Here is a 23,324-nt window from a genome sequence, read left to right as displayed (position 1 = left end):
CTGACTGTGAGGTATGACGCAGCAGTGGCAAAGAGAACTGCAAAATTGTGAGAGATATACAGAGTGACATTTGTAAGGAGTGCAATTATTTAACTTCTATTAGAGGGAGGTCAGGATTGGAACTGTTGAGTGAAACTCTGATGTGCTCTCCTGTAATTCTTACAGTATAGGAATTATGCCTTTGGGTGGGCCAAACCTCATATGAAAAGTAAAATATGTTGGTAAAGGGAAGCATGAGCAGTGCAGGAGCTTCATTCTGGAGTGTTCAGTTACTTAAGGTTACCCTCTACATGTGCACTAAAATAATGTCAAAAGTAGTTGCACCATTTCTATGAGCCTATGTAACATATGAGTTCTTCCACAGCCCTTGCTTTAGCCCAATTTTCCTTATCATCCATAGCCAGACCAAGTTTCCCCTCTCTCTCGAAGGATCCATAACTCACTGCTGTCCTGATTCCTTCTCTGTTATTTCTGGATTGTTTCTTCTCATTACTGGCACCAGCATAATAAAAGCAAGCACTGAAATGTTGTCATGCTTGGTAGTGAACTGTTCCTATGTATCCTTACTATGTTCTGACTCATGCAATGGTGTACATGTTGAAACATTGTGGGTTTTTTCAGGTATTCCTCCAGAAAGTGAAAAAGTGATAGGTGTAATTCTGAAGACATGAACTCTTCTGATGCAAGTTGTGTCAAAAAATAAACTGAGAATTCCGCACTGAGGCGTACCTGGATTTTTGTCACACTGACACTTGTGCTAAGTAGTGGGAGGAGGAAACATCTGCAAAGCATGAGTGGCAGAGACAGTCCTGTAGAAGGTACAGTGAAGTAGCCTGCAGCAGAGGCTCAGTATAGATAAAATATTTCTTCAGGTTTTGGCCTTACAGATGCCAAGGTACAGAAGAATTCCTGCCCACCAGGGACCGTTGAGTGTTTTAACAGGAACTATGCTTTTGTTAAAACTTGCATGGTTGTGATTAATTTTGCAGACTGTTCAAAATCCTGGTGCTGAAAAATCACTGAGCAAAACTGCATGGATAAACCTGCTCATAAATGTTCAGCCTTCTTAAACCGTGAAGGTATAACACTCCCTTGTTATATTAACTTTATTTCCCCTGTATATTTATTGTTGTAAAAAAAGTCTTTTTTTCAAGGCAGAGGAGTTATTACTGCTTGCCAGATTTATTTTTTTCTAACTTTTTCTGGTAAAGTGAACTAGGTATCACAGGAACAAACCTGCATTCTGGCAGTGTGAGTGCTGCATCCAAGACATTTTGGGGAGTGCTGTTTAACCAGTCTCATGGAATATGATGGCATTGCTTAATTCTATGCTTAGTACTTTGGAGTCTTGCTGAGGTATCTGGCATGCACTCTCTAATGACCTGGGCTACTTCTAAGGTTGCATGGCTGAGGCACAATACTTCTGCAGAAAATAATGCCACCCTTATTTAAGTGGCATGGTAAAATGTTAAAGGGTGTAGTAGTTGTCCTAGACTACTGTGAAGGCCTTGGTAATCTGCTTTGAAGCAAAACCGTTTCCTTAACTCTGCTGCTGGTCTATGTACCTGTACCTTCAGATCAAGCAGTAGGGTTGAAGCCAGTGCCACATTCCCATTGCATGGGGAGATGAGTTGCAGAGAGTCTTAGAATAGCACACAGCCAAAGGGCTTTAGTTTTTTAGCATGTGAAAATAAAGCATCACCATTCTTGTTCTCTTTCCATCTGTGCCTACATCCCTCTGTCCCTCCTTAAGGTTTGGAGCATTGGACTGTGCAGGTGAAGACAAGCTGTACGTGAGGAGAGGTGGATCTCATCCCCCTCCTTGTTGAATGTGTCAGTACTGGGACCAAAATGATGGTGGCTTATTGCCAAGACTTCTGCTTTCATCCTCTGCAAACCCACTCACCAGAACTAGAGTCACTGTTCATACCATTAAAAACCAAAAAAGAACGCTGTGAAAAGATTTGTCTCTGTGTGAGTTAGGTAGTAAACAACATAAACATGAGAAGGAGGCTTTTGTTCTCTGCACTTGACCAAATCTGGCAACTGTTTCTGTGTTCAGACTTACAGGCTAGGAAATGTTGTTCTTGCCTTCTGGTGCTGGCATGTTTCTATACCCTTTCATATATCTCTGTATAAATATACTTTGTGCATTGTTTACTATGGAACTAGTATTGATGGAGAAGAACACTTTGAGGTAAAACTGTTTGCAGTTCTCTGTTAGTGTGTACATTTTTTTTTAAATGCACCATTTGTTTACCTCAATTAATTTAACAGAATGGACCAATAAATGTATTTAAAAATTACTCCTTTATGTAGAATATAAAGTTTCTCTTTCTTTGTAGCCTTCTCCATTGAAATGTGTGCGCTTCAAACACCTTTTTATCTTACTGCAGAGATACCCTTCCCTTTAAAATATTTGTTCCACTGCTGACTTAACTGAGTGTCATATGTTTGATGCTGCAGTACATCTGGTATTACTTGAAAGTGAAGCTGGGAGATGAAGATTTCAAATGTGTGTGTGTGTGTGTGTAGGGGGTGTAGAGGTGCCAGAAACTTCCTCTGAATAAGGGGCTGCATAATGAGTAATCAGTTCTGCATGCTGCATCCCTGGCTTGAACTGAAGCTGCCTGGTTTTTCTTCAGAGTATTTCAGTTGCTTTTAACTTGCTTTTACTTACTCCAGGAGCTTGGAAGCCACATAATCCTTGCTAATTCAGTTAGCATGTAAGTAGACATCATTTAAGCATGGGCCATGCTAGTATTTTGAATCGTGTTTGGATTTTGCTGACAGCATTTTGTGCCTGTTGCTGTATCATAGCAGATCCCTTTTGGCAGGGGTTTCCACCCAGCGTAAAGCTGGAGTTAAAATGCAACCATTGTCTGCAATAGGTGTCCCTACCCCTCTGTAAATCCTGCAGGAAGAGTGTGTTGTGCTTACTTGTTCTTAACCTGTTACAGCGTTACATCCTGGTGCTGTGCGCCAAAATGCCAGTATCTGTTCTTGAGTTGGAGATGTTCTCCCATGAGTTCTGTTAAAGCATTGCCCAGGGACAATCTCCCAGAAGTCAGGGTCATGAACAAAAGGAGTTGTTTATTTGTAGAGACAACTAAAAGTGCCTTTTTTTACAGTAGTATTTCTGTATTTAGTGGTTTTCTACACAATACTGATCAGCTGGGCTGACACATCTTCTGTAGCTCTTGGAGAGCAGATGTGGCCTGCTGACAACTGTATGCACGTGGCTTGTTGACCTTTTGTTTCATAATCCCCAGGCACAGACTGGTTTCTGAATGAACAGACAATAATCAACTTATGGAAAACTGATCTGCTTTCCCCTTCCACTCCTGATAGGCCTACAAACACCATTTTTGTTTCTACCCTTTTCTTGACCCTCTGCACTATTACTAACTAGACAAGCAAGAAAGCAAAATGCTCTGAGCACTGGTAGTATGCATCAGCCATTGCTTGTGCTCTGCATGATGATGTACTGCAGAAATAAGACCAACTTCTTTTGTCCCGGGTGATCTCGGGCATACTCAGAGTCTGTGGCATGCTGTGAAATGCAAACACAAATGAGATGCTTCCTGTGATGATGACTGTGAGAACTAATGCTTGGCACACCCTCCACTTCAGTAGCTCAGAGCTGACAAAGACCAGGAGATGCTTTAGGTGGTACATCCTTTGTCACTTGGTCAGAATCTCAAGGGAGCCAGAGGTTGAGCGTTGTTTGATGGCCACAATGCTGTAAAGAGCAATAAAAAAGCAGGTAATGAGAGCTAGTGCCTGCTGGTTTTGTGGTTTTAAGATTATTCCCTCATTCTATTTTTGCAGTGTCAAGCACCACCTTTGTGCAAAGTCTTCGTTCCCTGGGATTATTAGCTCTTAAACTCTGCCAAATATCCCTCCTTACAGCAATTCATGTTATATTAAACACAAAGATTAAAAACATTGGTTAGTTCACTCTCAAGTTTTGTTCTTTGAGTCTTGATTCTTGTCAGCTCGTTTCTGTATGGTTTTTTTTTTAATGTATCTTAACAGATTTTGAGTCAAGATTTTGGTTTTAGAAAATACTGTTTTCACATCTGTGCTACACACTTCAGATGTCGAATCAGAAAAGAGGAAGAGAATACAGCTTGCCCTTTTGGACAAAACCTTTCCTATTCCTTACCTTAAAGGGAGGAGGCTCAGGCAGCTACATAGAAAAGACAAAATGAAACAGAAGCCGCTGTACCAGTTCAGTGTATGTTGATAGATCTTGTTGTAGACTGTGGATGCCACTACTCCTGTGGTGACTAAACACAACTGAAGCAGGACAAACACCTTACCTGTAAAACAAGAGCATAGTTGGTTATCAGGGAGGAAGAAAAATACCCATTCTGGTACCTCTCTGGGAAATACAGGATCATCTACTGGCATGGAAGAGGGATGTGATCATTGCTTCACCAGTTGCAGACAGCATAACATTGTGCCTGCTTCTATTCATGACCAGTATTATTTTTCTCCTAGGCACGGCATAGAGGATCCAACTGTAAAACTGTCTGCTTAGCATACACACAGAATCACACAGAAACATCAGCTTGGAAAAGACCCTCATGCTCACCATAGAATCACCCAGGATGGAAGAGACCTCCAAGATCATCTAGTCCAACCTATCACCCAAACCCAGCCAATCAACTAGACCATGGCGCTAAGTGCCTCATCCAGCCTTTTCAGCACCTCCAGGGATGCCAACTCTACCACCTCCCTGGGCAGCCTATTCCAATGGCAAATCACTCTCTCTGTCAAAAACTTCCTCCTAACATCCAGCCCAGACCTCCCCTGACACAATTTGAGCCTGTGTCCCCTTGTACCATGTCCAACCTCTAACCCTATTCTACAAGATTAACATTAAACCATAGCTCCAAGCACCACATCCAAATGACCCTTAAACACACCAACCCTGCATGACTCACCTCCTTGGGCAGCTCCTTCCAGTGCCTGGCCACTCTCTCTGTGAAAAACCTTTTCCTAATGTCCAATCTAAACCTACCCAGTCTCAGCTTGAGGCCATTTCCCCTGTGTTCTGTCTCCAGTTACCTATGAGAAGTGACCAGCAGCAGCCTCTCCACAGTGTCCCTTCAGGTATTTGTAGACAGCAATAAGGTCTCCCCTCAGCCTCCTCTTTTTTCAAACTAAACAACCCCAGCTCCATCAGTTGCTCCTCATAAAATTTATTCTCCATGCCCTCCACCAGCTTTGTTGCCCTCTTTTGGACCCAGTCCAGCACTTCCTTTCCTCTGGTGGCCTCACCAGAGCAGAGTACAAGAGGATGGTCACCTCCTTACTCCTGCTAGCCACAGTGTTTTTAATACAAACCAGGATGCCCTTGGTCTTCTTGGCTGCTTGGGCACACTGCTGGCTCATATTCAACTGCCTGTCTATTACAACCCTCCAGATCCCTTTCTGCCAGGTTCCAGCCACACTGTCCTAAGCCTGTAGTATTGCTTGGGGTTATTGTTGACTCAAGTACAGGACCTGGCATTTGGCCTTGTTGAAATTCATACCATTAATGTTGGCCCATTGATCTAGCCTATTCAAGTCCCTCTGAAGAGCCTCTCTGCTCTCATTCAGATCAACACTGCTGCCTAACTTGGTGTCATCTGTAAACTTGCTGGTGACACTCTCTATGCATGAATCAAGATTGTCAATAAAGATATTAAAAAGAAGTGGTCTCAACACAGGTTCCCTGGAGGACACCACTAGTGACTGAACACCAACAGGATTTAACTTCTGGTTGTAAATGCAGTTGCTTGGAAGAGCAGCAATAAACTAGCAATAAGTGCTTCTTTCCCTGTGCAGTAGAAAAGTAGTCTTGGACAAGCACCTTCAGCACAGGAAAAAATTAAGTCAGGGTCTGCTTCTGCTCTAGGCCAGAAAAGTGGTCCATTAGGTTATAATAATAATGCCTGAAGTGAAGGAGGTGTCTGTCATTTGTGTGATGTTTAGGACAGAGGGAAGTCAGAAACTGAAACCAAATCGAAACAGCTTTTTGCTGGTGTGCTGTTTCTGTCATGGTAGTTGGAGGAAAGGAGAAGCAACTCAACCCTTCTGGGATGTATAAACTGAGAGCAAGGTCAGAGTTGCCCATAGAACTTGCTCCTCCAACAGCCTTCTCCATCCACACAGCACCAGTGCTCACCATCTCTACCAGGAGGCAAGGGCTGTGCTGCTGCATGGCCCTGCTTGAGATCTGGTCTGCCACTGTAATCAGGTGCAGCCTATATGGCTCATGGTGGGGATTAAAGCCAACATTATTAATAGTAATGATAGTTAATTTGAGGTGTGAGCTGTGCTATTTGTGGCAGGTGAGTGAGTTGGCTACAGAGCAAGTTGAGGAGCATAAGCAGTAGAATCATAGAATCAACCAGGTTGGAAGAGACCTCCAAGATCATCCAGTCCAACCTAGCACCCAGCCCTGGCCAGTCAACTAGACCATGGCACTAAGTGCCTCATCCAGGCTTTTCTTGAACACCTCCAGGCACGGTGCCTCCACCACCTCCCTGGGCAGCCCATTCCAATGCCAATCACTTTCTCTGCCAACAACTTCCTCCTAACATCCAGCCTAGGCTTCTCCTGACACGACTTGAGACTGTGTCCCCTTGTTCTGCTGCTGGTTGTTTGGGAGAAGAGGCCACCCCCCACCTGGCTACGATGCCCTTTCAGGTAGTTGTAGACAGCAATGAGGTCACCCCTGAGCCTCCTCTTCTCCAGCCTAAACAACCCCAGCTCCCTCAGCCTCTCCTCATAGGGTTTGTGTTCCAGGCCCCTCACCAGCTTTCTTGCCCCTGTCTGGACACATTCCAGCACCTCAACATCTCTCTGGAATTGAGGGGCCCAGAACTGGACACAGCACTCAAGGTGTGGCCTGACCAGTGCTGAGTACAGGGGCAGAATAACCTCCCTTGTCCTGCTGGCCACACTGTTCCTGATGCAGGCCAGGATGCCATTGGCTCTCTTGGCCACCTGGGCACACTGCTGGCTCATCTTCAGCTACTATCTACTGGTACCCCCAGGCCCCTTTCCGAACTGGTGACAGAATAATGTCATGTTCATATGGCAGAATGGAAGAAGGTGCAAGGAGTGGCTGTGGAAACATGTTTGGAGGAGGCAGTCATGGGCCTGGGCCTGCATGGCCAGTCCTGTCTGTTGTGTCTAAATCCAGCAGTAAAAACAGCACCCTTCAATACAGTTTTGCATCGTAAAATACAAGTAGCCTACTGCTTCCTTTTCTGTTTAAAAATGTATTACAACTTCTGTTCCCTGTGACCAAAAAGGGCAAATTTTTTTATGCAGGGATTCTCCTTTGTTAGTTTAAATTATTATCTGACAGCAACAAATTGTCAGGTAACACTTTGAGAGCACAAAGAGACAGGAGAGATCCACCCTTCCTGAACCATAAGAGAAGCCAAACCCAAGCAGTGTGAATATCCCAGTGCTTCAGCCCAGCATCTCGCTTGTCTTGGATTTCCTTCCAGTACTGTGGTTTTGAGCAGCACCTGAAATATTTTCTCTGAGCTCTACACTGCTGACAGCAATTTCTCAAAGCATGGGCTGAAAGTTTTGTAGGCAAATGCTGATGTAACTGAGGATGAGAAGTTTGGATGCGACAATCTTGTCCTGCAAGTTTCTCTGCTCCTCCCTTCCCATTTACGATACTAACTCTTCTGTTTTGATTATGCAAAGCACATATTGCAGCAATAATTTACATTTCTCTCTGTAGCTTAGGCTGAACAGAAGGATTTGAGGACTTTTTGACCTCTAAAGTAACCAAAGTACTTACCATAAGATGATCCTTCAATATGTTTGGATAACATGGACCTGATTGTTGGTAAGGGGATGAGGGCAAAGAGCATCACTGCTCGTGCTGCAATGCAAGGAAGATGTAGTTATCATCAGCACCTTTGCCTTGTCTCTCAGTGGTGACTGTGTGCCTCTGGCTTGAGCAGGGCCTTTGCTTCACCTTTTCTTGTCTCTCAAGTACCAGAAAGAAGTACAAATCTTTGGAAGGAGCGCAGATCTTCATCAAAGTGGTGGTGGGTAAGCTACTTATTGCTCCCATTGGCAGAGGTAGTTTGCCTAGACCAGCCACCAGCCACAATCTCTTGATCTTAGACAGAAATCCCAACAGAGATGTAATATAGCAATATCCTTTGAGATAGTGAGCCTGATTTCATAGAATTGTAGAATGATTTGGTTTAGAAAGAACCTTAAATATCATCTAGTTCCAACTCCTCTGCCCTGGACAGGGATGCTATCAACTAGACTAGGTGGCTCAAAGCCCCATCCAGCCTGGCTTTAAACATCTCCAGCATTGGAACCTCTACAGCTTCTCTGGATAACCTATTTCAGTGCCTTATTAACCTTACAGTGAAGAATTTTCTCCTGATGCCTAATCTAAATCTAGCTTCTTCCAGGTTGAACTCTCTGCTTTGTCCTGCCACTACATGTCTTTGTAAAACGTGTCTCTCCAGCTGTCCTGTAGCAGGCTGAAACAAAGTCTCCTCAGAGCCTTCTCTTCACTGCACTGAATAACTCTAATTGTCTTACCCTGTCTTCATAAGAGACATGCTCCAACCCTCTGATCATCTTCATAGCCCCCCCTCTGCTCTGACAGTTTTGTGGCCTTCTTGTGTTGGGATCTCCAGAACTGGATGCAGTAATCCAGGTGTAAGCTTCTAAGGGTGGGGTAGAGGGGGAGTACCACTTCTCTCAACTTCCTGGCTATGCTGCTTTTGATGCAGCCCCCTAGATGGTTGGCTTTCTGGGCTGCAGTGCATATCACTGGCTCATGTTTAGCTTCTTATCAACCCAATTCCTTCTCCTCAGGTTTGCTCTTTAATCTTTTTCCACTCAGCCTGTATTTGTGTTTGGGATTGCCCCAAGCTAGGTGCAGCCCTTGCATGTAGCTTTGCTGAACTTCACAAGGTTGGCACTGAACCATTTGTCTTGCTGCAGAGCACCACTCGTCACTGGTATCCACTTGGATATTGAGCCATTGACAATCACACTTTGAGTGCAATCATCATAATAATGCCTTTTCCACTGAGTGCTCCACCCATCACATCCATGTCTTTCCAATTTAGAGACCATAATGTCACAGGGTGGAGTGTCAAGCACTTTGCACAAGTCCAGATAGACATCACTTACCCTCTCATAGAAGCCCACAGAAGTTTGTCAGGCAGTATTTGTCCTTGGTGAAGCCATTTTGGATGCCACCAATCACCTCTTTATTTTTCATGTAGACTTCATTTGAATCTAAGCAGCAGGGAGGACACCTGATGCTTCATGACCTTGACAGGAACAATACCTTTCATAACACTGAAGCTGTTTCCTGTCTCAGTGTTTCCAGCTTGAAGTATTTTAGGCTTTCTCTAGTGTGGAAGCTTTTAGGGAGCTGGAGTGAAACTCCTGCCAGCAGAACTGACCTCTGTGAAGACCTGGGCCATGTCTAGCATTCTGAGGTGTTTCTGCAATGCAGGGAGTAAGCACCCTGCACGCCGTGGAGCAGCATGTGTTTGTAATGTACTTAATATTAACAAGCACTTGTAAATTTTTAATCTTTTGCTGCCTTGCCTGGTTGCCTGAATGAGCAAAACCTCCTAAAAAATTTCACACAGCACTTGGCTAAGTGCACAAATAGAATACCCTGCACTCTTTCCCTTTAGAGTAACTCTATTTGATTTTCAAATTCTCATTCCCTGCAGGGGCAGACAGAAAAATCTCTTCAAGTCCTTTTTCTTAGATCTTTTTTTTTTTTTTCTCACTGTAAGGAGCAGAACCTCGGAGCTGTTCCTCACACGATGCTGTGTTTGTCAGGTATAAATCATCGATCTCACTGCCACAATGGTTGCAGTTCATGGGGTTTGTTTTCTGTGTTCCTTTGAAGGCAACAACAAATGTGCCTTGCCTGTGTGGTGGGATGCTGCCCCACTTACTGCCCCTTGGTCTTTTAGATGCAGTGCAAGATACGTACAGTGCAGTATCATGGTATTTTACTAGCTAAAGCAGCTCCAATAGTTCACTCTTAAGATTCCTGTAGGTCATAAATGCCTTAATGTAATAAAAATAGATCATATCTTAAGATGTTTGCTTAGCAGGCAAGCTTTGCCAGTTTGTTTCTGTTGTGTTGAGCATTACCTTACAAGAAGCAAGTGCTTCCTGTTAATGCAGTGGTGTAGTCTGACTCACACAAGTGGCCAGCAACAATCCTTACTCCCCCACTGTGAAAGTTCTGATCCCCCCACTCACATCTGGGCTACGATTGAGTGAGGAATTACAAGTCAACCAGCCTTAAGCTAAGTCTTGGCAACAGTCTGTTCCTGCTCTGGATGCTGTAGAGCACGGGGCTAAAAAAAGGGAGGTGTGTGGAGAGGAAAATGATAATGAAGTCCTCAGGAGTTGCTCATGGGATAGTCTGCCAGGCTGCCTGATCTGAAACTCACAATGAAGCAGAGCAAAAGCCCTTCTCTTAACGCCAAAACACATCCCCCACTCCACCCCCCCTTCTTGGGGCACACCAGCTCATGTAGAGCAGTCACTCAACTCACCGATGTAGAACAGAAATGTCCACCGCACGAAGGCCATGATGAGAATGCCAGCACTGAAGGATGCCACTCCAATCATGACCATGCTAATGTCCCTCAGGTGTTTGGAGAACACAAATACCCCTAGGAAGCTGGTGATGAAGATCACATACCCAGCGGCATTGGCATAGCCGATCTCCACGGCATTCCAGTTCAATGGCTCCCTGAGCAAGAAGAGTGGGAGCACGTTCATTGCACCGACCACAGCAAGGTCATAGAGGATCGCTGCCACAAACAGCATGATGATGATGAGTTTTGATGGGGAGACTGGGATGGACTTGCTGCTCTGTGAAGGTTGGGAACTTGCTGCTGCTTCTGCGCAGTCTGGTAGCTGACTGCCCACCTCCTCTGCAGTCTTGGCTCTGGCTGGGCAGGAAGCTGCTGGTTTGGGGACTGTGAGAATGAAAATACTGTAGAGGAGGCAGAAAGCATAGCAAGCCATGCTGCAGCTCACCAGCACAGTGCCCTCTCGATGGTGGTCACTGAAGCCAACAAAAAGGTAGCCAGATGCCATACTGCCCAGAAAGCCAGCAAGGCCATACACCAGCTCAATAATGATGAGCCGCAGAGACCTCCTCCTCTCTGAGGACCCCAGGGATCCCAGAGCCATGACACCTGCCCAGAGCGTGGTGAAACCTCCTGTCAGCCCATTGAAGGCAGCAGCCCCATACATCACCTCAATTGGCCAGTCCAGCAGGATCAGGAGGAGGAGGAGAGATTTGGAGCCCAAGTAGCCGAGAAGAGGGAAGCAGATGGGGATCTTCCGATGTATCCTGTCCCCCAGCTTGGACAAACTGTAGGCTGACACCAGTGGGCTCAGGCCCAGGACTAGGTTGTAGATGATATAAAAATTAGAGACAGCCTTCTGCTGAGCATCTTCCAGTGCATGGGAAGGAGCAGTGGTGTTGGTCTGGTTGTAGTAGTTCTTCACCACCAGCAGCAGTGCAGTGTCATAGAAGGCACTGGCCACTTGAGAACCTGCAACCACTGGTTCAATCCATGTCCTTATCACTGCCACCCCCACCATTCTTCTGGTGACCACCTCTTCTTGGGCAGACCTGGTTACAGGGAGATGCACAGGAGGAAAACAGCTCTTCAGAAGCCCTGCTCTGGAGGCATGCTTTGAGAGGAGCAGTGAAGGCAAAAAAAATACAAAAGGTCTGCTAGGTTGCACAGAGTCGGAGTTGTGCAAGAGATGATCTGGCTGGGAGGGTATTTATACCTCACCTCTCTAAGTATCAGCATGCATCCCTTCTCTGCTCTGATCCTCAGCTCACACAGCAGAGGCTTTTGTACAGCTGGAGAACGCCCTTGCACTCCCTGCTGCAGCTGCTGCTCTTCTTCCTGGTGTAGTTTCAACACAGGTCAGATGACCCAGGGGAATTTTCTCTCCCAGCTTAGGAAGTGAAATTGCCTTGACCAAGTAATTGCTGCAGCTAGGGGTGGTGATTTGTTCTTTGTTTGTCTCGGTTCGTTGTTTTGTTTTGTTTTTATTTTGACATCCTTCACGTGTTAGAGGACCCTCAGACTCTCTGTGGGGGCAGGAGATGGATGTGTGCCTTTGGCAGGTCATCTTTGAATTGCCCTTACTGACAGCTCTTTTTCCTTTCTTCTGCACAAATATGCCTCTTCTTCTTGGCTCTTCTGCTCTTACCTGCTCCTGACTGCCCAGCTACTGCCTTGTGTGCCTTATTGTTGTTTCAAAACCTCAGACAGGAAATAATACCAACAAGAAATTGAAAGGGGAACCCCGCCTAATTTTGTTAACCTGCCACCCTGCCTGCTGTATCCTTTGGCTCTACAATGTGAGAGTTGGCAGGAGGGGGAGAGAAATCCCAATTTGTCCAAAGTCATTGGTGACTGCTGTGCTCCAGTAATCACGCAGCTGAGCTGGAGGCTGAGGTGGGCGAGAGTCCACCTCCAGGGGAAGCATTCTCCAGTGCTAGGTCTTCAAAGCAGTGGCCATGCCACTTTGCATGTGCTGATGCCACATGCAGCTTTGCAGCTGGAAGCTTCTGCTGCTGTCCAAGTGGGTGAAGCAAAATGACCCACAACAAACAACTCAGGGTCCCGCGGGCATGATGAAAGAGGCTGGCCAGAGGCACAAGAAGCTCTTAGAGCAGAATAAGATGCAGGCAGCCTGCCAGCTGCAAGGAAGATGCTTGTGGACCCAGCTGCAGGAAATACTTGGAGGATCTTTGCCAGCCTCAAAAATGCTAAGTGAAATGATGATGATCTCATTCTGCACTGGTTTAATGAATCATAGCACAAAGAATAACAATCCATTCTAGGAAGACTTATGATGATACCTTAAATAAATTAATGATTAATTTACAAGAACAATGCTAAAAACCTCCATCTGTTACACCCTCTGTTGCTTCAGGTGACATTTGCTTAATGCCTGTGCACTCATGGATCAAGAGTTTTATTTTTTATTTCATTCTTAGTTCAGTTGTGCAATAACTTTTGGGTTATATTTTGATGCAAGGAAAAGAAAAAAAAAAAAAAAAACAAAACCTGAAATTAAAAAATAAAAAGAAGAAGAAGAAAAAAGTCCCCAGAACTAACAGGAAAAGGAGTGAGGAATTGTCTGCTGGAATGATTTGTTGCTGACAATTCCAGTTTCACCAGAGAATTTTTTTTCCTTTTGTCAGGCCAAAAGATTCTGAGGCAGATGTAAAAGATGTGGTCCTTTTTTTTTTTTTTTTTTGTCCAGATCTTCTGCAAAAAAAATGTCTCCTGCTTTTTAAAATCCTTATTCATAAGTGGGACAAATGTTTTTCTCCAAACCCTGGAATTATTCCAGATTCAGTTTTACTGATGTGCTAGTTTGAGCCTAGCTAGGATTTTTGTGGTGAGAAGAATTAGAGTACAGGCTGTGAAAGGGAAGCAATGGTGATGTCTACTTCACTCATAGGCTTGCTGAGATGTATAAGAACAAGAACACAAACACAGATAAGGCAGTCACTTTCTGGGCTTTGTGGGCTGCACTTCTCTCTAACCTAACCTACTGTCTGTGTGACTAATCCACCTGCTTCCTAAACCCCCCTGGCCGACCCTCCAAACTTACCTTGAACATAAGGCAAGATCTAGGGTAAGGTAGAGGGAGGTGGGGGGAAGGCGGAAGGTTGGTTGGGAACCCCTCCTGGGAACTCAGGTTTCTGGGAGGGCTGCTGTGTTTCTGTATTACCTTTTATCTTGTCTATTTCTGTCTATAACTGTATATACTGTAAATAACTGCTTGTATATTGTGCTAGCTGTAAATAGAAAGCTTCACTCAATTTCCAAAGCCAGTGAGTCTAGTCTGGGTGATTTCCAAAGTGGGGGGGGCAGGTAACTGAAAACCCCAAGGAATCAGCCTGTGAACAGTTTAAGCCACAAACTCAACCAGAGGAATTGCTGAATATTGCTTCACCCAGGGAATGTCTTCTACCAGACATTAGAGGGAAAGACAAATTACTTCTCCCAACTCAAGCTTCAATTTGAGACATTAGTTATCTGGGAGAGTGGAGACGCTGTGCTTGAGATTGTGCAGATCTGCTCTACTCTTAAACACAGGCTGGTTTTCCTCCATGCTCTGCTGCATGTGCAGGCTGCCTGGTTTGTTCATCTGGCACTCTTTACATTTGGGTGATACCTTGTTATGTTTAATGCTATTCGGGTCTAATGGACTGTGGTAAATGCCATTAATGATCTCATGGATTACATACATATTTCCACGTTCTGAGTGTTCATTCACATTAAACATGCTTTTTTTGGGAACCAGTTCTTGTGAAATATGTATTTTCGTGTCAGCAATTATAAAACAGTGAGTGCTAAAGTAAGAGGCTTAACCCAGATTCTAGAATATTTCCCATGCAAAATGGAATGGGACAAAGCCGGAGGTGGGTAAATTCAGATTGGATGTGAGGAGGAAGTTCTTCACCATGAGAGTGGTGAGAGCCTGCAATAGGTTGCCCAGGGAGGTGGTTGAGGCCCCATCCCTGGAGGTCTTTAAGACCAGACTGCATGAGGCTCTGGCCAGCCTGATCTAGGGTAGGGTGTCCCTGCCCATGGCAAGGGGGTTGGAACTGGATGATCCTTGTGGTCCCTTCCAACCCCAACTGATTCTATGAAAATATTTTTCTTTAATACCATATGCATTTGATGTGCAAAGACCTCAAAATTACTGTTCTCTAGCATCATCTTCCTCATGAGGTCCAGTTTCCATATTATTATCATAGTATCACAGTATCATCAGGGTTGGAAGAGACCTCACAGATCATCAAGTCCAACCCTTTACCACAGAGCTTAAGGCTAGACCATGGCACCAAGTGCCACGTCCAATCCTGCCTTGAACAGCTCCAGGGACGGCGACTCCACCACCTCCCCAGGCAGCCCATTCCAGTGTCCAATGACTCTCTCAGTGAAGAACTTTCTCCTCACCTCGAGCCCAAATCTCCCCTGGTGCAGCCTGAGGCTGTGTCCTCTCGTTCTGGCGCTGGCCACCTGAGATTATTTGCATTCACTTTAAAATACATTTGTTCAGCATAAACATGGTGTAGCCTGAAGAATCTTAAGGGAGTTGCCCTTGACATTTAAGAATAATGCACCTACAGAATCACTGAGACTAGTCCAAAAGCAAAAATACCTTGTTCAGCCTGCTGTAGAAGGAGCAGATTGTTTTAGGACATCGCTCTCCAGACTCATCTTGTCTGGGGGCCCCAATGGAGGCAGGTCAGCACCATGGTTCGCCAGCTTTTGGACATAGAATCATAGAATCAACCAGGTTGGAAGAGACCTCCAAGATCATCCAGGCCAACCTAGCACCCTGCCCTATCCAATCAAGTAGACCATGGCACTAAGTGCCTCATCCAGTCTTTTCTTGAAGACCCCCAGGGACGGTGCCTCCACCACCTCCCTGGGCAGCCCATTCCAATCTGTTGGTCTGGCCAAATAAAGGTGTTTAATGTCTGCCCGTGGTGAAGTTACACATTGCTATGCAGTTGTCGCGGAGGGGTATTCTGCCGCCTATGCTGATTGTGGCAGAGGGGAGAAATTAATTGGTGTGAGATAATATTCTATAAAAATATTTATTTATTAACTTCAATTTTCTGAACTCTCGCCACCCCCAACCACTGTATTTTAATATTAAAAGGATCTACACAGTCATGAAAACATTCTAGGATTAATATCCAACCAGAACTTATTAATAACTAGCAAACAGTTCAAACTATAAACAGAGAGAGGAGTTTCCTTGTGGCTTAATGCCGCTTGGGGTCTATATATACTATTTGCCGAGCAGGTGGGCTGAAATCTCTTTCTGCTCTATGGCAGGAGGCAACAGAAATTACAAAGGCATTAAAGCATTTACTTAGAATTCTTATTAATTATCAGTCACCCTCCAGGCTACATCACAACCTATTACTAGGGTCCAAACTTCAGGGGAGTCTTGGCCCATGGCCTTTGAGGCTGGAATCTTCCCAGCTTCAGGGGAAAGGAAGAATCTCTGACCTTGTCCTCCAGGTGAAGGATGCAATCTCTGCCTTTGTCTCCTGGCTTCTTCTGGATGCTCTGTCCAGGAACTGTAGGCAGGACCTTCAGGTGCAGAGGAAATACAATGCTGTGCAGTCTGAGCACAGTCCAACGCTGGCTAGCAGGCCAATAGCATGTGCAGACAAGCGGAGTCTGCTCCTGGTTAACTCAGTGGCAATGGCGCTTACCAGGCAATGATAAGGCAGCGAGCATACAATGGGGTGCACAGCTGCTCGGGAGTCTCAGCTCTGGAGGTAAAGACAGGCAACAGAGGATCTGGTCCTGATAACTCACTGCAGTGGCATGCAAGTGTGCACAGCTGGCTGGGAGACTATGGGAGATTCTGTCTCCATAATAACAATGCTGCTGAGTCTAAGTCTAATAGTGAGCCTGAGTGATCAGGGGAGTCCTGAGTATGTTGTTTACCTGTGTACCCCCATTTATTAAATGTGGGCCAAGATTAATGGCCCCTTGGCCACTAGAATGACCAGTCAGGTTTTGGCAGTCAAACAGTACCATAATAGGCAAAACCCACAGGCCTGGACCTCGCAGATATGGGGATCACATGGGCCTAGCACTAGGCAGGCACGAGCTGGGCGTGTTGGGGCTTACACAACCTGTTTACAACCACATTATACAACCTGGACCCTAGGCAGGCTAGACTTTGTGGCACCAGGCCAGTCGTGCCCCTTTTGTGCTTGTTTATCCATTTAATGTGCTTACCTCTGGCTTGGGCAGAAAAACATATCCAGGCAAGGCAAGGCATAAATAAGTTGGACTGGATGATCTTGGAGGTCTCTTCCAATCTGGTTGATTCTATGATTCTAAGATTCAGACCTACAGGCCCTCCAGGACAGCAGCAATAGCTTTTTGATTCTTTTAAAACATTGATGACAGTTTTATCACTTTTTCTTTCTGAACAGGGTTGCTCTAGGAATTTCAGTAGGCAGGGACAGCCAGGCTTGGCAGATGTCAGCATTTGTCTAACAAATGTTATGTTATGGCTGGACTTGATGATCTTAAGGTCTTTTCAAACCATGCAGTTCTGTGGTTCTATGATGATGGAGCCTGGCCTTCAGCATTTCTTGTTTAAAAAGGTCCTTTTGACATCGAGGACTGCAATCCAACATGTGTGCACAAGCTTACTCCATCTGTCTCACCTAAGCCTGATGATGTGATCTGTGATCTACAGTCTCTGGCTAGCAAGGCATTTCAACTCCATAGTAGTAGACTGGCTCCATAATTCCTCCTATTTGGTGCATGCCAATCATCCAGACAGGCTGTAACCCTGTGGCAGTAGCTAGGCAGGTAAACATGGATGGGGATTAGGAAGTGCCCAGGTCTGAGCCTGGGTGGAGCTGCAGACATGTTACAGCACTGAAGAGAGGGGCAGTTGGTTGAAAACACTGAGGAGGAGCAGCTATTTTGGTGATGGCCTATTTTCTTCTGGAAAATATGTCTTTGTTAAAAATGACCATAAACTGTAATGCCAGGTTGTGCTCTTTCTGTGGTTTGAAAAGTTGGCTTCCTTACCAACTGGTGTTTAATTATATATTCACAAGGCACATGGTTCTGCTCACGGAACTCAGAGAGATGGAAAAGGAGCCAAGACTGCATGGAAAACCAGGTGTACTGGACATGAGGAGCAACTCCTGGCAGCTGCTGCATTGCCACAGGGATGTTGCCACAGGATGTTCCAGAGAAGTTGTCTTGAGGATTCAGAACCACTGATGATAGATGCTGATGCCTGGACATAAGAGGTGGTGCCCAGCAGCCTTGTTTTGGTGATTCTAGAAAATGACATCCAGGCTGTTTGGAAAGGCATAGTGGTGGTATTGGTGTCTGTAGCATGACCATAATCTGACAGATATACCTTGAGGTGTCTCAGACGCTAAGATCCCTAGGCCAGAAGTCTGGCATTCAGGAGGCACAGCACCACCACATGTCAAGATCACGTATGGAGACATCTGCTTTTCTTGGCTCCTCATGAGAGGAAGAGGAAGCCCAGGCCTCAGGCATCGCTAGTACACAACTCCTTGTGCCCCCATGACTTGAGGCCTCATCCATTGCCAAATATGATCAAAGCCCAGGGCTATGTGCAGAAAAGGTGGAGAATGGATTTGCTTCGTGGGCAGACTTCATGAGGAATACCAACACAAAGCATGGTGAGGAATGGTGACTCCATTACTGAGGCAGGGGAGGTCCACCAGCTTGCCTTAGAAGAATCTGGTGCTCCCCACTTCTTCAAGAACCACAAGGGAAAGCAGTGAGGAGCTCTGAAGTGCAACACTGTCCAGTTTCCTCTGGGTTAGAAGCTGGCTGACCTGACAACACCAGAAACGTGGGGTGTCTTGCTTTTGCCCCCAGATGCCATGCTTTTGTCTATATTTCTGATTTCAGAATATCCTTCTTGTCTGGTAGGAGTCTCCTCTGGGGTTCTTCCTTCTGCTAGAAAGGCAGAGCACAGCATCCTTGGCACATAATTTTTGTTAAGTTGGCTGCTGCTTTTTTTCTTTTTGAGGAATCTAGGCAATTAGTAGTGCTGACAGCTAACTGTATGCCTCAACATTAATCCTCTCCATGTGGTTCATAGCATCTGCCCTGCCTGATCAGCTGGACCGCAGAACAAATCCTGCTGTAGTTCTTAGATAAGCTCCAAATAATCCTGGTCCTAACTTACTTTGTTTGGCTTTTATTTTTCTGGTGCACAGATCCTGCTTTTCATTAACATTAATGTATTTTTAATGTTGTTGTTGCCAGCATATATGGATTTGGTATAGAAGCTCTGCAAAGTTCAAGCGTGTGCAGGCAGCAGTGGACTTGAGAAATGGAATGAAACCAGCTATTGTAGAACTGCAGAACTCCTTCTGCAGAGGGGGTTGGACTAGATGACCTTCAGAGGGCCCTTCCAAACCAGGCCATTATATAATGCAGCCTGTGTTGACTAAGGCAAAAGTGGGCAGTCTGGAGAAATGAAGTACCCATAGCAAAAAAGCAGGATTGTTACTCAGTGAACTTGGCTGGAAACCAAAACCTGCCCTCCTTTTCTCAAGTGCTCCCCAAATGTATTTAGAGACAATTTTGATGATCTACTTCACATTTGCATCTTTTTTTTTTTTTTGGGGGGGGTTCGTTTAGGAACTTTTGAAGTAATGGTGAATGGGAAACAAAAAGCCTGCAAACACATTTAAATAACAGTAAGTCTGAGAATAGGCACTAAGGGTGAATCAAAGCTCTGTAGAAGGGGTATGTGAATAAATTTGACTTGGAATGTATAAGATTGGAAAAGAACTGGGTGTGAATCAGAGGAAGACTACACACATAACATATTGGAAAGGCTAATGTGACAAAATAATAAGAAGAAATAGTAACCCACCCTACCATGTGGAGAGAGCAGGGGAAAGAAGGAAAAAAACAAGGGAAAGAGGGATGCAGTTTTTTCTGGGCTGGTAGGACCTTTTCTAGGTGACTCAGCCCTATCCAGGTCCGATTAGAGGGAATCTCTCCATGACTCTGCCGCTCCATGGAGGTTGAGAAAAGCATTTAGCAGAGACATTAGGACAACGGAGAGAAATGGGACAACTCCACCCCATTTTCCAGGGTCGGAGGTGGAAGCAGTCAAAAAGCTTCGCAAATACTTAAAGCTATGAGTTCTGCCTTGTGCTTCATGAAAGCATAATGCTTTTTTGAAGAGAGGATGGAAAGATAAAGTATTTCTTTGATTCTTAGCTCTTGTGAAAACACCCTTGCCTGGTAAACCAGATATTTTTACCTGGCAGATGTCAGGTCAGTCCTTTTTGTGGCTAATGTTACATGTAGAGTGAATGCTAAAGCCATCACTTGCAGTAAATGCTGAGTGATACAGTGATATCCATCCCAGACATTCAGAGCAGGCAGATGGTAACCCCTCACTGCCCCTCTTGTTTACTCTGCTGGACTATGAGCTGAGAACAGAAATTGACAAGAAAGATCAACTATGGTTTTAGCCACTTGGTTGTTTATACTTTCAAGGCTTTTTTATGTGCATCCTTTCAAACATATTCACACAGTTTGTTTAAAAATACTTAAGAAAGTGCATACAAAATCCAAAAGCTGCAGATGTTGTGGCACACTGGTGACATTTATGAGCCTTGCCACCCTCTTTTTCCATGTGGCAGCTGTTCTAGTGGGATGCATTTACTGAATCTCTGCAAGTCAGAGATAAAACAAACAAACAAACAACAACAACAAAACCCCCACACCCAACAAACCAAACAAATGAAACTGGAAAACAAGGTCTCAAACCTTTTCCTTGATTACAGAGCACCATCTGCTCAGAGCCAGCTGGGTCCTCCATGGAACACTCACAAGCCCCTCAGTGCAGCTGGTGGTGGCTATTGAACCCAGGCCAAGGTGATTTGGGGGCACAAGGTTTCATGGCAGTGCTTATTACTGGTTTTCTTACTGCAAACTATCCCTAGTGCCAGCTGAGGGCTTCCAGGCAACTTGGCCTCATGAGGCACAGCAGATTACAGGGACAACCTTATTATTTAGCATGTGCCACTGCCACGCCTGGATAATTACCCAGCTTGCAACCTGAGGGTGGGGGCACTTGTTTAGAGCTGGTGGGGTGGAGAGGTCCCTGAGACAGGAGGGAAAGGTGCCAGAATCCTCCATGAGGGTGTCTGAGATGCTATGGGGGACCATGTCCATACCTGCTTTGCTGCAAGGCACTAGTGGAAAACAGCATCAGTAACCTTAAGATGAGAGAGGAGAGGTTTGCCTGGGCAGGAAAACTGCAACCTCAGTTGTGGAGAAGCCCTCCTTGGAAAGCAGCAAGAGCTGCTGAGGTTCTGCAATCTCACACAGAGGTTTCACCTCCACTCAGCACACAATGAAGATGTACCTGGAGTTTCCTGGGCCCGCAACTCTGCATCACATGAGAAAATTCTGGTTTCTGGAGATCACAGTATCACACAGTATCACAGTATCATCAGGGTTGGAAGAGACCTCACAGATCATCAAGTCCAACCCTTTACCACAGAGCTCAAGGCTAGACCATGGCACCAAGTGCCACGTCCAATCTTGCCTTGAACTGCCCCAGGGACGGCGACTCCACCACCTCCCCGGGCAGCCCATTCCAGTGTCCAATGACTCTCTCAGTGAAGAACTTTCTCCTCACCTCCAGCCTAAATCTCCCCTGGTGCAGCCTGAGGCTGTGTCCTCTCGTTCTGGTGCTGGACACCTGAGAGAAGAGAGCAAACCTCCTCCTGGCCACAACCACCCCTCAGGTAGTTGTAGACAGCAATAAGGTCACCCCTGAGCCTCCTCTTCTCCAGGCTAACCAATCCCAGCTCCCTCAGCCTCTCCTCATAGGGCTTGTGCTCAAGGCCTCTCACCAGCCTCGTCACCCTTCTCTGGACATACTCAAGCATCTCAATGTCCCTTCTAAACTGGGGGGGGGCCCAGAACTGAACACAGTACTCAAGGTGTGGTCTAACCAGTGCAGAGTACAGGAGCAGAATGACCTCCCTGCTCCTGCTGACCACACCATTCCTGATAGTGTAGACAAGGAAAATACAGATCTCTCTCTACATGCTACTCAGAAGAATTTTAACTACCTTTGCATTTCCTGTTGAGTTCCTTCTAATGGTTTCCTGCTAGCTGCACACAAGCAGCAGGGACACATCTCCCAACCACTTTACCTCTAGCATGGATTTGCACAGTGCACCTTGGTCACCAGCTGAATGTCAGTGATGCTCCTGAAAGGAGGACTGACAGTTACAGTTCACCTCCTGAAGGACTGCTAACATCTGATGAGCTTCCCAGTTGTGGCAGGACCTGAGACACTCAGTTTGCTGAGTGCCATGTCAAGAGTATGTTCTTCCCTCCAGAACACGTTGCTTTTCTTGCTCTGCTACACGTGAGATTGCTCTGCTGCTGCAGGGGTTGGACCACCTGCAGGTGATTTGGGCTCATGCCTGTCATTGCTACACACCATGCATGTCTATATTATCACTTTCTAAGGGTCAGTAGCTCGCCTAGTTAACACCTTTAGGGATTTTGTATGGCATGTGACCAAGATACCAGTGTGAGCTGTTATCAGCTGACAAGTCATATCTAGCCATGAGCCTTTGAGCATCCTTCAAAAAGACACATAGCTAGGGCAGCCTAAGGCAAAGAGAGCAGATGCCTGCAGAGTAAACTGAGAGAGCAACCTCCCCAACATTTAAACCCACAACAATTTTATATTTTCATACAGGAAGAAAACAAGAGATGAAGTGAGATTTGAAAACTAAACTTTTGGGACAGTGAAAAACTGTTTTGATCATTTAGTTCTGGGGCATTTTTCTGATAAATTCCTTGGAAACATCCTGCGAAGCTCAGGCAGGCTACATTGATTTATCTTTTAGTTTATAAACTGAGGGGGGGAAAAAAAATCAAATCTATCTGCCAACAAATTATGGAGCTCATGAGCAATGGTATCACTCAGCTATTTCCTGACTCCCTTCTGCTGAAGACTTACTCAGTCAACAGTGGCCAAGGATTGCTGTGCTGAATCTTGTCCTGCACCTCCATAGTTCAGAACTGGCAGCAAGTGAGACCCATGCTGTAACTGGAAGAGGTTTTTGGTCTGGTTTCCAGGGAGTCTACATAAACAGGCTTTTTCTGTATAGCTTTCATTCCTGCTCAGATATTGTCTGAGAGTGCTCTCAGATGACTTCAGAAATGGCTCCCTGAAAGAAAAATTCCCACCAGTCAGATTTTCCTCTATTTATCTTTCCGTTTTCCACTGCTCATACCACTCCACTCTGACCTGCCTTACTTATGCCACTCTCCCTCTGTTCCTACCAGAAATGTTCAGTTTCTTTACACATCAAGTACCACAATTTGCAATTAAGCTTTCTCTTTAAGAACAACCCTCTCTACCTCATACAATCTCAGTCTCCCTTCTCTGCAAGCACTCCATGTCTGGAGCTTGGCTCAGCTGTTTTCCTCAAACACAGCATTAAAACAAAAAAAAAACAAACCCAAACCATAACCTGTCATCATGCCCCTTTTTGGCATGAGTATTGCAATCAAGAGAAGCTTTTTGCTTCATTTGCCTTTCCAACAATGCCCCTTCACATCGACCCAACTAAGCTACCTGCATCATTTTATACTGCATTGATACAAGCTCAGTCTGTGAGCTGCCAACAGTTTGTAGTG

General features: G+C 45.4%; 1 protein-coding gene across 1 annotated transcript; it reads right to left on the bottom strand.

Annotated features, from left to right (window-relative positions):
• Positions 1-1,959: 1,959 nt before the first annotated feature.
• SLC46A2 (solute carrier family 46 member 2) lies at positions 1,960-11,649 on the bottom strand. Its single transcript, XM_064176852.1, has 4 exons — positions 10,587-11,649; positions 7,820-7,903; positions 4,169-4,325; positions 1,960-3,742 (listed from the first exon to the last, which is right to left on the bottom strand). Exons 1-4 carry the CDS (start codon positions 11,647-11,649, stop codon positions 3,685-3,687), a joined length of 1,362 nt encoding a protein of 453 aa, XP_064032922.1. The 3' UTR covers positions 1,960-3,684.
• Between the last annotated feature and the right edge of the window lie 11,675 nt (positions 11,650-23,324).

This window comes from Pogoniulus pusillus, chromosome Z (assembly GCF_015220805.1).
Source record: "Pogoniulus pusillus isolate bPogPus1 chromosome Z, bPogPus1.pri, whole genome shotgun sequence".
NCBI lineage: Eukaryota > Metazoa > Chordata > Aves > Piciformes > Lybiidae > Pogoniulus > Pogoniulus pusillus.
The sequence above is the reverse complement of the archived record's forward strand: the minus strand, read 5'-3'. Positions and strand labels throughout refer to the sequence as shown.